General features: G+C 47.3%; 6 protein-coding genes across 6 annotated transcripts; 2 read left to right on the forward strand and 4 right to left on the reverse strand.

Moving 5' to 3' along the window:
- Positions 1-1995: 1995 nt before the first annotated feature.
- UA08_02286 (hypothetical protein) lies at positions 1996-2445 on the reverse strand (the record flags this gene model as incomplete). The annotated part of the gene is made up of 1 exon (XM_020264311.1): positions 1996-2445. One exon carries the CDS (start codon positions 2443-2445, stop codon positions 1996-1998), a length of 450 nt encoding a protein of 149 aa, XP_020122453.1.
- An 867-nt stretch (positions 2446-3312) lies between these two features.
- On the forward strand, positions 3313-4535 carry UA08_02287 (hypothetical protein; the record flags this gene model as incomplete). Its single annotated transcript, XM_020264312.1, has 3 exons — positions 3313-3545; positions 3631-3967; positions 4047-4535. 3 exons carry the CDS (start codon positions 3313-3315, stop codon positions 4533-4535), a joined length of 1059 nt encoding a protein of 352 aa, XP_020122456.1.
- A 300-nt stretch (positions 4536-4835) lies between these two features.
- On the reverse strand, positions 4836-5819 carry UA08_02288 (hypothetical protein; the record flags this gene model as incomplete). Its single annotated transcript, XM_020264313.1, has 2 exons — positions 4836-5741; positions 5799-5819. 2 exons carry the CDS (start codon positions 5817-5819, stop codon positions 4836-4838), a joined length of 927 nt encoding a protein of 308 aa, XP_020122455.1.
- A 1509-nt stretch (positions 5820-7328) lies between these two features.
- UA08_02289 (hypothetical protein) lies at positions 7329-9062 on the forward strand (the record flags this gene model as incomplete). Its single annotated transcript, XM_020264314.1, has 4 exons — positions 7329-7520; positions 7594-8088; positions 8163-8845; positions 8915-9062. 4 exons carry the CDS (start codon positions 7329-7331, stop codon positions 9060-9062), a joined length of 1518 nt encoding a protein of 505 aa, XP_020122458.1.
- A 301-nt stretch (positions 9063-9363) lies between these two features.
- Positions 9364-11200, reverse strand: UA08_02290 (hypothetical protein; the record flags this gene model as incomplete). The annotated part of the gene is made up of 3 exons (XM_020264316.1): positions 9364-9498; positions 9563-10445; positions 10518-11200. 3 exons carry the CDS (start codon positions 11198-11200, stop codon positions 9364-9366), a joined length of 1701 nt encoding a protein of 566 aa, XP_020122457.1.
- Positions 11201-12441: 1241 nt separating this feature from the next.
- Positions 12442-14025, reverse strand: UA08_02291 (hypothetical protein; the record flags this gene model as incomplete). The annotated part of the gene is made up of 1 exon (XM_020264317.1): positions 12442-14025. One exon carries the CDS (start codon positions 14023-14025, stop codon positions 12442-12444), a length of 1584 nt encoding a protein of 527 aa, XP_020121956.1.
- Between the last annotated feature and the right edge of the window lie 1205 nt (positions 14026-15230).

The raw sequence follows: 15230 nt of genomic DNA on the forward strand, positions 1-15230 counted from the left end.
AGTTGCGGTGGATTTGAATGCGACAAGTACGTGTCTTGGGTACCTATTCTTATCATCGACCCAGCCGGAGGCGGATTATCCCAGGCCCTCGCTCAAATTGAAAGAGGAGAAAATACGAAGTGCAAGGTAAATCATGCATACGACTAGGAATTCTTTTCATCAGAAGACGCAATCATGATATGCTCAGCCAGTGGAGCGACCGATCATGGCATTATAGCGGAACAGCTGCTGCATATCGACTGCGGTGGAATGTTGCATTGAGGGTCAGGGGCTTGCATAATGAGAGCCACAATCCCGGTGAGACACCCATTCGCATGGATAAGTAGATCAACTACGGGCTATGTAGAGTTATGCAGGTTGTTTAGGTTGGAGATCCTCGCAGGTCGCATCTCCCACCTCGCAGGCGGCGATCATAAGGATTTTTGAGAGCATTAAGCCGATTTCGAGGATCTGCAACTCAGATACGATGGGAAAACCGTGCATAGAATATCCACTCAATGAATAACTCTTGAAAACAAACGAAAACTAGCAAATTGTAGCCTGTGCTGCTGATGCATTGCAATCGCTGAAGTCCCCGAGCCGCTTACAATCGGAAAAGGGCCCGGAGGTTACCTGAAAGTCACACAAGCACTACTCCATTGAAAGGTTTGTAATCACCGCTTGATCCAAGCTCATTGCTGTTCTACTACCTACGTAGACTGATCAATAACTCATCTAGTTGTATACCTAGGTAATGCTCATAATTAGACATTGCCGGGGATTCCCGTACCAGCTAGTATATATATCCATAGATATCGAACGGTGACTACACTTTACACAGTCCAATCCCTGCGCCATTAGTACCTCATAAATACTTATCCGGCGCCCTGCAGACATATCTAGTATTTTTTGTACGACGCACGACAGATAGCGCCTTGTACTTCAACTCATAGGCCGAGGACTACCAAACCCTACCCTCGCAAGGCGGCGGTAGAATGATAGGATTTGTTGATCTAGCACTAGAAAAGCCCGAGTTCTTGCTGGATAACAGCAGCAACTACTTCATTCGGTCTAAGCCGCAGTACAAAACCATCAGCCCCAGCAGTGTAATTGTGGCCACGGATAACGGTGTTTCCAATCATGGCACGGGAGATCAATCGGACGCCATAAACTCCTTGCTGTCTAGCAATCTCTGATCTCTAATCTTCTTTCCTACCGGTATGTACATGGTGGAGGACACCGTCAAGATTCCGGTAGGGAGCCTGATTGTTGGCTCTATATGGAGCCAAATTATGGGCACAGGATCCCACTGCGAGGACGACACCAACCCCAACGTTATAGTTCAATCCCAAATAATGTAGAAACCGACATTTCGGTTTACGCTGGCCGGGGCTTTCTAATTGAGTCTCAGAGCTCAACTTGGCTAAACGGGACTGCCACCGAGCATGCACAGATGTACCAGTACCAGCTGTACAACGCTTCAAATGTTTATTTAGGCCACTGCAAACCGTGACTCCCTACTACCAACCGAACCCTCCTTCTACCGAGCCCTATACGGCAGGCGGCTTTCCAGGTAACGCGACGTTTAAGGATTGCTATACTGACCAGTGTGAGCACGCATGGCCTCTGCGTATTATCAACTCTACCGATGTCTACTTTTCTAACACGACGAAAACTGAATTTCTTTCTCAATGCCATGTCTTCTTCCAATGGGGGCATAAGGATGTTAGAATATTGGGGTTTCGGAACGATATTTCTTGAACTCCGAAAACGCATCTCCAATTGATATCACTCCCTACGACTTCCAAGCCGCCGTTAGCATGTCAGCATAACAAGTACAACTATTTTCTAATACATTCTCCACAGCTCGGTATTCCGTAGCTTGGCCCACAAATCTACGGTTGTCTATGTCATCTCACGCAGCAATCCTGGATAACATGACAGGTAGGTATATAACAGCCTACAATACATTTTAACGGAGCCATCTAGTTGCCATGAGTTCCAATGTTTTCAAAACTAAACACGAGATTCGAAGGACTGTTCCAGTAACTTCTTATTTACCTCCGCCAGCTCCTGCTGATCCGGCCCAAGCCCTTCTGGCGGATCAATGCCGTTGATACGCCACAACGCAGCCGGAGATTCTGCAACACAAAACTCCAAGTGAACACCCCTGTCAAGCGTGAACGGTTTCAGGATTTGATCGAAGCTAGACTTTATTCTAACAGCTGCCGCGGCATTGGTTGGATCCCACTGACGGGCGATGTGAAGGATCTCTATGGAGACTTTCTTGTGCTCGGGTTTCCCGCCAGTGTAGAAATTGGATGGAGGCAGAGGGAGGAAGAAGACATTGACGTAGAAGTCGGGTAGTCCGCCGGCCACATACCACTTAGTGACTGCTTGGGAGATGGCACTTTTGTCTTCCGGTGTCAGGGTGTCGACACTGTAGTAGACCTTCCAGAATGGCATGATGATTGATCAGGACGTGTTTCGCTGGGCTGAAGGCTAGAGCCTTAATATATGATGGAGGTGGAATATTTTATCTGAATGGTCTTTCGACTGGTGTTCCGATGGGCTTCTTCAGATAAATTCTGCCACTCCGCAATTTCCAGTTGGCGTAGTGCACGTTCTTAAATAACGACAACGTGCGATTGATTAATAAAACGTCGTCCGAAGAGATCTTCTCCTACGCTGAAAAAAGGCCGGATGCTTCATGCGATATCGACGGCGTCCATGTAAGTCGATTACTAATCACCCGCTGATAAGATACCGACAGCCAACCGATATCAAGTGACAGATAATCCGAGGTACTTTTGCGTCACGGTCAGGCATAATGGCTTATTCTTTCGCTATTATGTGTAAAAAAAGTTTTTGATGACATGGACATAGGCATAGACATAAACGCCACATCACGTCAGTACTCAAGCTCGTCTTCGGTTGTGCACTCCGATTGGCCCTGACCATGTTGTTCACTAATCCATCTCTTGCATTATTATTGCACCATGTAATAATTGATATGAAGAATTCCGCTACTTTTACAGCCGAGGCTACGTCTTTTTTAAAATTCTAATCGGTGCTTCATGTATGTTGTTCGTTGTGCTATAAACCTGGGTGTCCTGAATACGGATCTATAATTTCAGATGAGTGATCCCCGTCCTAGAGAATCTTCGAAAATAATGGATCTTCTAATCATTGTAATTGTAGTCACCTATAAATGAGTCCTCCAAATTCCGACAAAAACGTGTCAGCTGTAGCTGCACATAGGACATAGTAATAGTCTTGAGAAGGTTTCACGACAGGCATTGGCAGTGATATTCCGAAACATTCAAGTCAACCATGACAGCAAATAACGAAATAGTCTTGGTGACCGGCATCAATGGCTACATAGGAGCACATGTCGCCCTGAGTCTGCTCCAGGCTGGATACCAAGTTCGCGGTGCCGTTCGTTCTGCAGCCAAAGGCGAACGTCTCCGTCAGCAACCGCATTTCAAGGGATATGCTGACCAGCTGACATTTGTTGAGGTGACTGACATATCAAAGCCAGGGGCATATGACGATGCAGTGAAAGGGTAAGTAATTTTTTTATTATCAGTACCATACTAAGTGACCACGGAACTTGATGGGTAGAAACTAACAGGGGATTTCACAATTTAGTGTTGCAGTGATTGTCCACCTAGCAAGTCCCATATTTATGGGAGGGGACTATGAGTCTGTTGTTGCTCCGGCTAAAAATGGGACTCTAAGTCTCTTGAACTCCATACTAGACCATTCATCGCCCACCCATTTCCGACAATTGGTATATTTTTCCTCTATTGCAGCTCTGGTACGTCGCGATGTGGCGGGAAACCACATGTTCACGGAAAAGGACTGGAATCCATCGACTGAGGAGGGCCTCCGGGACATGGAGCCAGGCGAGCTGGGCAAGATATCCTATTTTGCATCCAAGGCCATTGCTGAACGTGCGGTTTGGGATTTTCTCGGCAATCACCAGGTTTGTCAGATCCTGTTATATCTCGGCATCTCGCTCTTGCAGTTGCGTTCTTGTTGTTATCTAACAGAATTTCTATTAGACCACCTGGACCACATGCATCCTAAACCCGGCCGTAGTATACGGCCCAATAATCCACCCAGTACCCTCACCAGAAGAACTGAACATGACCACAAAGCCTGTCTGGGATTTGCTTACAGGAAATGTCAAACAAGTCCCCGAAGCCCTTGCGGCAGGTGCTTACGTGGACGTGCGTGATATAGCCAGCATTGTCACATATGCAGTTGAGCATCCCAGCGAGGTAGCAGGTGGACGATTCCCACTTGTAGCTGGTTCAGGCCCACCGCAGGCAATTGCAGATATTCTACGTGACGTGCTCCCTGAAAGGCATCACTTAATCCCTGAAGGACAGAAGGGAAAAGGTTATAAGCCAGGAACATGGGGATTTGGATCGGATACGGTTTCTTTTTCGTCGAAACTTATTGAGAATGTGACCAAGATTGACTGGATTCCATTTGATAGGAGCATCAAGGATACAGTCAAGTCTTTTCAAGATGTGTTTGATGTGTGAATTGATTATCAGCACGCTTGCAGGAGTATGTCGTTGTGTTTCTATTTTTGCACATAGATTCCAGGTGGACCACCTAGATGTATATGCAGCTTCGAAGTAGGCTGTGCGGTGATATATTTTCCATAATGGTTCTATTATTATTTGATAATTCCCGTATCATACAAACAAAAGAAAATGGGTACTAGAGAAGCATGCTCAACCTCTACATTCAGACACTCCAATGCAATGCAATGCAAGAAAAATGGTATGAATCAATCAACGCGTATCCAACCATGCCAGATAAAGAAAAGCACGAAAAGATTAAACAGCCTCGGGTTTTCCGAGTTCAGACGATAGTTCCTCCTCAAGAGACCCCGCTGAATAAGTTCCCTTGCTGCCATTCGGAATCCAAAACCGCTTATCAATCCTCGTGAACAGAAAAGTGTACACGACGATAATTTCAACCGTGAAGTAGAAAATGTAGAAGCATGCTCTGTCCTCAAAAGAATAGGGATCAGAAGCCAGCCTCTCAGGCATAAAGTTCACGGCTGTCCTGAAGACCTCCCCTAGACACAAAAGGAAGGACGAGATTCCAACAATCCAGAGCTTAGCAGCCCAAGAACCGGTGCCGAAGTTCTCGCTATTAGAGGCTCTTGGTAGCACGGCAAGGGTGATGGTTATGGCTAGCGGAAGAAAGCTGAAGAAGGACAAGTAGGTCAACCCAACGAGAAGAGCATCGCGAGACGCGTCTAATGAACTCGTGCTCAGGGTGTAGTGCATATAGATGCTGGGTACTATGAGCATTACCAGCATGCAGGGCACGAGAATGTAAGCGCCTATAAAGATGTAGTGTACAAGTCGACTCCAGCCAAGCTTTGGAAAGGCGGCTCGAAGACAGCGCTGGGCGAAAATGAGCAGAAGGACAAACAGCACGAGCACACCGGCGTTGGCGAAGATGGCCGCAGCAATGGCAAGCTGTACATTGTCCAAGTTATATGCCCAGGAAATTCGCAGTGCACATGTCAGGCTTCGAGCCATACAAAATCCGAATGTTGCCGCATTAGGGATGAATTTGTGTTTTCGAATACGATTGATTTGAAATATGGTCATGTGACTGGCAGCGGCGATGAGATAGAGAACCAAGAACACACAGCAGATAGGGACGTCAACGCTTGTGTTGGGTGTAAGGCCTAGCGCAGCTGTAACACTGGGGTATGGTGGGCCGTTCTAAAGCAAGTCAGTAAACATAGGTGGTGCTTTCAGGGGGAACTTGCGCAAACGGACCTGTACCATTGCTGCGTCCATACTATATTAGTTATTGTTGTTGTTATTGCTGCTAGAAACAAATCTCAAAGATAGGTGTGAAGCTAAATCTGATATTGGTTGATTTAGATTCTCTATTGATGCAAGTACTGCTGCTCTGGATGGTCACGTACGCAATTATGCTTCCAATACCAAGTCCAGAGCAGCTCCATCAGATAGATATATACAGCAAGCATCTCGTATAATGCAAAAATTGCGCTCCGTGATTGTCCGTCGTCGCGCACGGTCTCAAATAAGACGACGCCCGACTGAATCGAGCGATATACCGAAACGTCAATATTGACGCTATTCCCGCCGTTGCACTTTTGCACTAAGATATGATAAGATGCGCTGGGTGTCATTCATTGGCTGATTGGTAATGTCCAGTGGGGCCTATACTTCTTGGCGCGGGCGGCTTCTATTCTCGCCGACCGCCGATGAGCCCGACCCGACCGAGCGCTGCTTTAGCCGCCCGATTGGGGGATTAGTTAGGGCAAGCCCTAAGCTGCCCTGTGTTGCATGATCACATCCCGTCCTTCTTCCAAACCGTGCATGTCCTATTAATGAATCCGCTTGGTTTCTGTTCCTTGCCAACTATCACCCAGACTATTGATAATCATTATTGATACCATGACAAATCAGCCCGCAGACAAAGAGCGACACAAAAGGCGGGCAAGTCTATGCTCGTTTCTACCATGTCCTCAAGACAGCAAAACCAAAGCAGGACACGGCTCGCCCAACGAGGAAACCCGGCGGCCCATCACGTGACACAGCGGGTTGTCTCGCACGTGACTCCACCCAGTACGCTCTGGAAGAAGGGCCGCGTATACTGTGGATATACATTTAGCCCCGCCCCGTGGGGGGCAGGTCAACTCCCCGCAGTCCCGTTGCTGCTCTTCCACGGCTAGCCAACAACAATAAGCGCAATCAACAGACGATCGATACTGGCTGATGACACCATGTCGTGCGGGGGTGGGCCCAGACGCTGGTTTTTTAATTTTATATTTGCAGAGCGATTATTCACACGCTGCTTGGCCCTTGCTCTGTGCTGCTCGCCGACTCTGGTTAGCAGCGCTCGCACGTGATCGTGGAGGAGCTCGCGAAAAACGCGACTTGCCACTTTCCACCGCCTCCACGCGGCCCCAGAATAATCCCCCGGTGAATCAATCCCTCTTGTTTGCTTGGAGGAAAGGACGCTACTTCCAGATGCGACCCAATAATCTAGATGCGACGCACGCTGCCAACAGCGAGCGATGCGTGCCCTTCCGCGCGACCTATATCCGTTCTGCCTACTCCGGAGCCCGCGCCATTTCGTCCTTCCGCTCCCCTCTATGTTATCGTCCTCCTTCGCACTACCTAATTACTGGCGACACCTTGCTTTTTTCCCCCGTAAGCTGAAAATCGCTAGGGCGCGAGCTAACTCCCCGCGAGCACCCTAGTCCTGTCAACCACAACAAACGGATATAATTTCTTTTCTTTTCCTTCTCCTTTTTCCCTTTCCCTCTCGCACCCATGGAGAAAACCAAGGAGGGTAGAATGGAGGACTTGAGCAACCAAAAGGTCATTGACGAGGAGGCGGCTTCTCCTGCTCTAGAACTTGCGTCTCGGCACCGGGAGTATCTTCTACAGAGGCATGGAACACTCGACCTCGACCCCGTCCCGGCTATGGATGACGCTGATCCATACAACTGGCCAACATGGAAGGTACGCCTTTTCGCCTGATTGCAGCCTACTCTTCTGGAACTGTCAATGCTGACGAGTTGTCGATTGCACACAGAAAAACATGAACCTCATCCTGGTGGCTTTCCATGCCATGATGGGCACTTTCACCGCTGCGTCCATTATCCCTGCCTATTCCGACATTGCAGCAGACCTAGGTATCAGCATGACTACGACTGCCTATCTAACTTCACTTCAGATTGCCATCCTTGGAGGCGCCCCTCTATTCTGGAAGCCGCTATCAAACCGATATGGTCGCCGTCCCATTTTCTTGATCTCCTTGATCGGAAGTCTGGTATGCAACATCGGCTGTGCCAAAAGTCCGTCGTATGGTTCAATGGCCGCATGTCGTGCCTTGGTGGCCTTCTTCATTAGCCCTGCTGGCTCTTTGGGCAGTGCTGTCGTGACTGAATGTTTTTTCAAAAGAGATCGCGCAAGGTATATGGGTGTCTGGACATTGCTGGTTACCTTGGGTGTCCCTCTCTCTCCTTTCGTCTTCGGATTTGTTGCTCAACGAGTCAACTACCGATGGATTTACTGGATCCTTGCCATTGTAAGCCTTCTTTTGTTCCCATTCTTCTTGCTTGTTGATTGTTTGCTAACCATGTTTTCTTACATCCATCGTAGGTCAATGGAGTCCAATTTCTTCTGTACACTTTTCTCGGACCGGAAACTCGCTATATCGGAGGGCCAGATGGTGAACCGGCACTTTCGGGATTCCGCCAGGAGTATTTGAGCTTCCGCCGCATCGACCCTACTCCACTGAAACCATATGAATTCATCAGACCCTTGACCTTTGTTACTCGACCAACCGTCATTATTCCTGCCGCAGCGTACGCCATGGTCTTCCTCTTTGGAAGTGTCATTTGCACAGTGGAGATTCCTCAGCTTTTACAAGTCAAGTTTGACCTGAATGCCCAACAACTTGGTCTGCAATTTTTGGGTGTCATCATTGGGTCAGTGTTGGGCGAGCAACTGGGCGGCCCACTTTCTGATACATGGATGCGATGGAGAGCTCGCCGTCAAAATGGACAATCTCCCGCTCCGGAGTTTCGCCTTTGGTTGAGCTACATTGGATTTTTGCTCACCATTGCTGGGACCGTTGTATTTTTGGTGCAGACCGAGAGATCGCCTGCCGGCAAGTGGAACGTGACGCCGATTGTGGGCGTCGCCATCTCTGGTTTTGGAAATCAGGTAGTCACAACGGTTCTGATCACATACGCCGTCGATAGCAACCCTGGCGAGCCCGCCACCGTTGGAGTCTTCATTACATTTGTCCGGCAAATGTGGGGGTTTATCGGACCATTCTGGTAAGAATATTCTCCCTCTTACACGAGTCTATAACACTTCACTAGACGGACACTGATTTATCCACTTAGGTTTCCAAGCATGTTCGATAATGTCGGTGTTGCTGATAGTGCTGGCGTCGCTGCTGCCCTACTAGTAGGAGTTAGTCTGTTCCCTACCATAATTCTTCAATATTGTGGAAGCGATTGGCGGCGCAACAGAAAGCCATCAACCACCTAAATTTACGCCTACAACTTCTATGATAATGCAACTTTTTTTACGTTCATGGCACCAGTGGCTATCTGGTCCCAAGTCCTATGCCTGTTACAATATCTCTCCTCTGTCGGGCACAGGATTATCCGCGATCGATGACTTTCACTGTATATAAACTTCGTGTACATAACGATAGAAATTACGACTATATCTACACAATAAACATGCCCGAGTCGTCAATATACCTGGTATCACACTTAACACAAAAACAAAAAACCATACCTTGGAACGCTCCTGTAATGCACTTTCACCTGCAAACCCTTCCTTCCTAAGGATAATTATAATTAACATCACTGGATGGCGGTGGTTGATCACCTTGAATGTTCCATTCTGCGGCCAGACTTCGCGCTTGAGCCATCTCTTCCTCTGTCGGCATATTAACGACCATCAAGTACAGTACTTTCTTTGTGCAAAAGTCAGTATCAATCCATCAACTATTGAACAGTCCGTCGTGAAATTGTTCCTACCTGACTGAGAAGCCTTTTCAAGCTTAACCCTCCAGGACCGCCACCGAGACCACCTCTCTGAGCCCGTGATGCTTGCATTTGAGGCTGGAATTCGGAGCCACCGTGGGAAGCTGGTGGATTGTTATTCTCGTAGCGATCTTGCTGATATGATGATCGTGATGAATACCCAGAGCTCCCATAGGCAGCAGGTGGATTCGCATTTTGGCCACGATCACGAACGGCCTGTGCAGCAGTGCCAACCAGTCCGATGAGCGCGCCGACTGGTCCTCCGCCGCCGAAACCAAGTTGTTGTTGTTGCTGCATTCGTTCTCCAAGTCGTGCGTTTAGTCTATCATTAAGACCCCCCATACCTATGCCTCGGCTACGCCCTTGCCATTGACCACCACCCATATTGTAATTGTTGCTAGATGGATTATAGCGACCCATGCTGACTAGTGAGTACAACGAGCCGCTATGTATAGGGTGCGTTGGATCAGCGTATTTTGAGTTAAAAGTCGGTTTCCCTCCCTGGGCAAGAAGACTCTCTGGATTCCCATCGACAAATTTGGCCTGTGCCCTTTTATCCATGTACTCGTCAACAAAGAGTTTGCCGCGTTTGAGCTTGTTCTTAAAACCCGCTTCCTTGGGAGCCGCGGCCAGATAATCTAGGCCTGGGTATACCAGTTCTGCGGTTTGCATAAATTCGAATTCGCTTGTAATTCCGTTGGAGGAACTGAATTTGTGCGAGGCTCTCCCTTGGGAGTTCATGGTGTCTTGGATGGTGGTGTTTAGATCCACGTTTGCGCGAAGACTGGTTGATGTGGCATCGTATGTCATTACAAGGCAGTAAAGTCCGCGAGGACGAAAGAATTCACTGTTGAGTTTATCCAACGCCTTGTTTTGTCTGTTAATGAATCTATTAGCTTGTTTCCGGCCTGGAATTCAAAGTCATGCATCTCGTATGAATTAGTCTTACCTATATCGACCTTGGGCCTCCATTGCGACGTTTGTTGCAACCATCACCGCCACAGAAATCGCAGTCGAGATAGCAAAGGGAAGAGGCTGTAATGCAATTGACGCAAGATTAATAGCGTTAATCCACGGATTGGCAAGACTCGCTTCGTTTAGCGTCTCAATAAAGTCCAGCCAGGCAGCCTGATCAATGCCGGCGTTCTGTAGGTCTGGCGCATAGGCGCGAACGAAGCCGCGTTTCTTGTTCTTGGGACGACGCTGTGGGATAACAACAGGATACTCTAGTTTTTGTACGGGGCGCGTCGCCATATCTGCTGAGTAAGGGGGGGGCTGGCGTTGTAAAAAGGCTGCAATGACTTTATCAGGGTTGGCCACCCCTCCTTTACTCTTCCGAGGTTCAGATCCTTCGACCACGGCGTCTTGGGCATCATCCAATTGCCACGCTCGCTCATCTTCGGTCTGAGCTACCGAATTAAATGCTTCTCGGGATGCACTCTCATACTCTCTTGGGGGAGATGGATATGGTGTCTGCGTTGTGTCTGGTGTTGTGCTATTTTCTTGCTGCTCTGTCTCTCTCTGTTTGCTGGCAGCCTTTTTGGCTTTGTTGTATTGGCGCACCTCAGACGCAAACCCAATGCTTGTAGTCACTGCTTGTGATAATTTGCCAAGGGGTCCACCGCTCTCCATTGTCAGTCTGTTGTGGTTTTATAGTATTCTTCAATATGATTTGGCCGAGGATTGGAAAGCGAAAAATGCGCGAAAAGCGAAGATTGATGGCAATGTCTCATTCAATAAAATCTGAAGGATGGAATGACAAAATAATACGCAAACTCCTGGATCCAACAGCCTTTTTATATCCCAGTCAGCAAGATGATATCTTATCTCTTAAGGGTTCAGTCAAGCTCCGAACTAGTTACCGCTTTCGGCTAGCATTGCGAATTGAAGTGGGGCCCAGCGGCCATGCATCGCGCTGCCATTGGCTGCACTTGCTTAGATCACTTTGTATATCCAATAGGAACGCAGTTTACAACGAATCGCCGCAGTTTACTTTTTTCTTAAAACTTTAGATTGAAGTAAGATGGAAAACTCAGCCTCCATTCAAGGTGCGAGAATAACATGGATGCCTAAAGAATTAGCCCCTGTGGATACATTCATTCATATTCAATTGACGTAGAACTCTTCAAACGCATTGATTTTCGACCAGTCAAAGCAATGAATTGAGAGTCTCTGGTTGCTGCCTTAAATCGGATTCACAAAACCCTATGTAACTGGGTATTGGGGCCGTTATTGAAACGAAATTTTCATCTGAATTCTCAGCCGCAGGAACCACGACCATAATTATATACGAAGGAGACACGAATTCTATACTTGATTGCCCGATTTCACGGTGGTCGACCAAGGTACGTGAAATTGTTACCGGAAACCATCACTGATTGGCCTCTGATTGTAGGAGATTCCTCAACCAAGCTTTGATTAAAATATCCATTACAAGCTTGCCTATATACATGATAAATATCAGTCACATGCGTGTATGAAAAATGATTCCAACAGTTCACACAGAGTCTATCAAAACGAGGTATGCCCCAATCACCAACATAAGCCAAGAAAACGCAGCGTCGTAATGCAGGAACAGGCTCGTACGCTACTGGGGTGAAATGCACTTTTAAACAGCTTAATTGGTGGGAGTTACTATTAAATATGAACGCTTTCTTCAAAGGAATTCTGTACTACGTATATACAAATTTTCTCGAGGAACGGCGTTTGCCTAAGTATCGTCAACCTATAGGTTTAGCTGTGAGTATACGTGTCTTTGCGCAGAACAAGATAACCTTATGTACGCTGGATATTCACAACATGTTCAAGCGAGACAATTTTGCTTCCTATAGCACTAAGAAAAAATTTGTCATGATAGGAGAAAGAAACTATGATTAAATCTCTTTGTCATGCTGTACTGAGCTCTCAAGGTTGACCTCCGTCTCCTTGAATTTTCGGGCACTGACTCTTCTTTCAAACAATAAATCCAGCTCTTCATACGTTCTCCCCTTCGGCTCTGGCAAACGAAAGTACGCCCAAACCGTGCATAAGAAACACAAACCGGCCCAGAAAAATCCAGCTTTTCCCTTCCAGTTCCATGCGGACGGATTAAGCATATATGGAGTTATCACTCCATTAATAATTCCAATCACATTGTAAAGATTTCGTCCGAGCACGATCGTCTTAGTGCGCAGACGACTAGAAGGCATTTCTGCAACGATAGAGTAAGCCACAGTGCCAACGGTAATGTCGTAGAAAAGCGTGTAGACTAGTAGCAGAGACCCTATCACCCAACCGCTGCTTTTAGACGAGTCAGTTGCAGCGACGATACCGATCACTAGGAGGATAATGAAAAGCGCCGTGAGGCCTCCAAGGTATAAAGTTCGCCGTCCGAAACGGGACATGAAAAACCAAGACGCAAAAACACCGACTATGGCAACAGCATACAAAGCCATTGACATGTCAAATGAATAGGAAACAGAGAGTCCCGCCTGTTGAAAAAAATATGAAGAGTAACCCATGAAAGCTGCGCCACACAGATTTTGAATTGCCCATGTGACACAGACAATCTCAGTGCGCCGAAGATCAATGCCACGAAAGCAGTCATAGTAAGATGTGCCTTTGGTAAGCTTTCGATCCAAATTATCGGTATGAACCATCATGGCAAGTGTCTGGTCAACGTCAAAGTCCGAGTCTGCTGACGAAGTCGTAAGTCGCAGCAGAGCTTCTCTTGCGCTTTCAACTCTGCCTTTTCTCACCAGCCACCACGGGGACTCTGGAGCAAAGAAAATGCCAACTAATAACGGAACTGGCCACATCCATTGCAAGGCGAAAGGAATACGATACGCCCACTGATCGGAACGACTGAGCAACCCGCGTAGCACGCCAGTCGCTAGCAACTGCCCAACGCCCCAGCAGACGTTTACATACGTGGTCAAGTAGCCTCTCAACACAACCGGACAAACTTCAGATGCATATGCTGTTGTGAGGGTCTGGAAAACCCCCCACGGTATTCCCATTAAGATTTCTCCAGCTTCCAAGCTCTCAATGTTCTCCGCAAAGAAAGGGATGAAAACAAACCCAATCAGTGCAGTAAGCGACGCAATCATGGTAACCCTATATCCATACCGTTCAGACACGATTCCATTGATGAATAAGCCTAAAATTTCCCCAACATTCGCCCCATTCGACAAGCCAGATTGCCATGCCGCCGTGATTTGGTAACTACCGTCTGACATTCGCTGTCCGTAGCGCTCTGCAAATGCCGGAAATGCATAGAAGCTTTGCATTAAAACGACATCGTAGCCTTCCATCACTATTGCAGTAGAGAGTAAAACGGACCAGCCAATTGCTTTTGGGTACAGGTGAACAGCCTGCAGCAGCGTCATTCTGTGCTCCTGTGCGGTTGCTTCGAGAACATCACTAACGAGTTTGTCGTCACGCAAATCTACATGGGTCTTCTCAGTTGTGTCAGCCATGACTTCGCTATCGCTTGCCGCTATCGTATGGTCGTGTGCTTGATTCAATTCAGTGCTGTGCAGTCAGCTTTGTCCGGGAGGGAGAAAGTTTTTATAAATGCCACCCTCGAAGTCGTGAGCTTCTTTCCCCGGCGCCAAAAACTGGGCAGGTCACATGAGCTCTCGCGTGGCTTCCCCGGATTTACGAACAAACCAAAAATGCGGGGTAAAATAGTCACTAGTCGATCACTTATACACACTCATTGTATCTCTAGTGCTAGAGAAAGGGACAATGAAGCCCATATTCTTGTTGGCGATTGAAGGTATGAGTTGAATGCGGACGCATCCATTTGAATAGCCATCAACTTAGCGTCGAAGAGTGATATCGCTTATACTAAGGTATAGTTTTAGGGGTAAGGAATTGCTATTATTCATTTTCTCCAAATTAGGCACAATACCCAGGACTTCGTCATGATAAAGACCAACATTTCTTTTCGTGTGGTGTGTTCCGTAGGTGAAAAATGACTAAGAACTAGACTTTTCCACAACTCGCTGATGTCTCTCCCAAAGCAAGAAACACGAAAGCAATGCAACACTGGAAAACGCTGTCAAAACAATATTCTGTCGATTGAATCCCTCGCTAAATGCAACAAGGACATCATGCTGCTGTCCCGGCGACAATGACTCAATGGCTGAAAATGAATTTGATATAGCCTGCATTTCATCCGGACTGATAACCGTCGCCAATTTGCTTTTCACATGGCCGTTGACAACCGTGGAACTGCATGATTGTTAACTTTATGCCGCTTACTATTATTTTAAATATGGGATGCTGGTTAACTCATTGCAAGACCAAATGTGCCTCCAAGGACGCGAATTTGCGTTATGGCACCCATAACCACAGCTACAGAGACGCACATCGAGATCAGTTCAAACCTTCGTTTAAGAGTATGTACGTATAGTAAAGCAAGGAGAAAACCAACGGCGATCATCTTCATGGGCACGAGCTACGCAAGGGTTAAAATTGTGCTTAGCGTTAGTCCAAAACCAAGGCCCATTACTGCCTCGAAGCCATATTGTTGAAACGGAAATTTCAGAGTGGCTGTGGACAGTGAGCAGGTCAATCCAATGCCAATGACCTGAGTCACAGGGCCTGAAATGATGATATAAAACGGAGGTACTCTCCAGATGGAGGTTAGCTATCTCGAGATAAGCGTGGCAATTGC

This window comes from Talaromyces atroroseus (genome assembly GCF_001907595.1).
Source record: "Talaromyces atroroseus strain IBT 11181 chromosome Unknown scaffold_2, whole genome shotgun sequence".
NCBI lineage: Eukaryota > Fungi > Ascomycota > Eurotiomycetes > Eurotiales > Trichocomaceae > Talaromyces > Talaromyces atroroseus.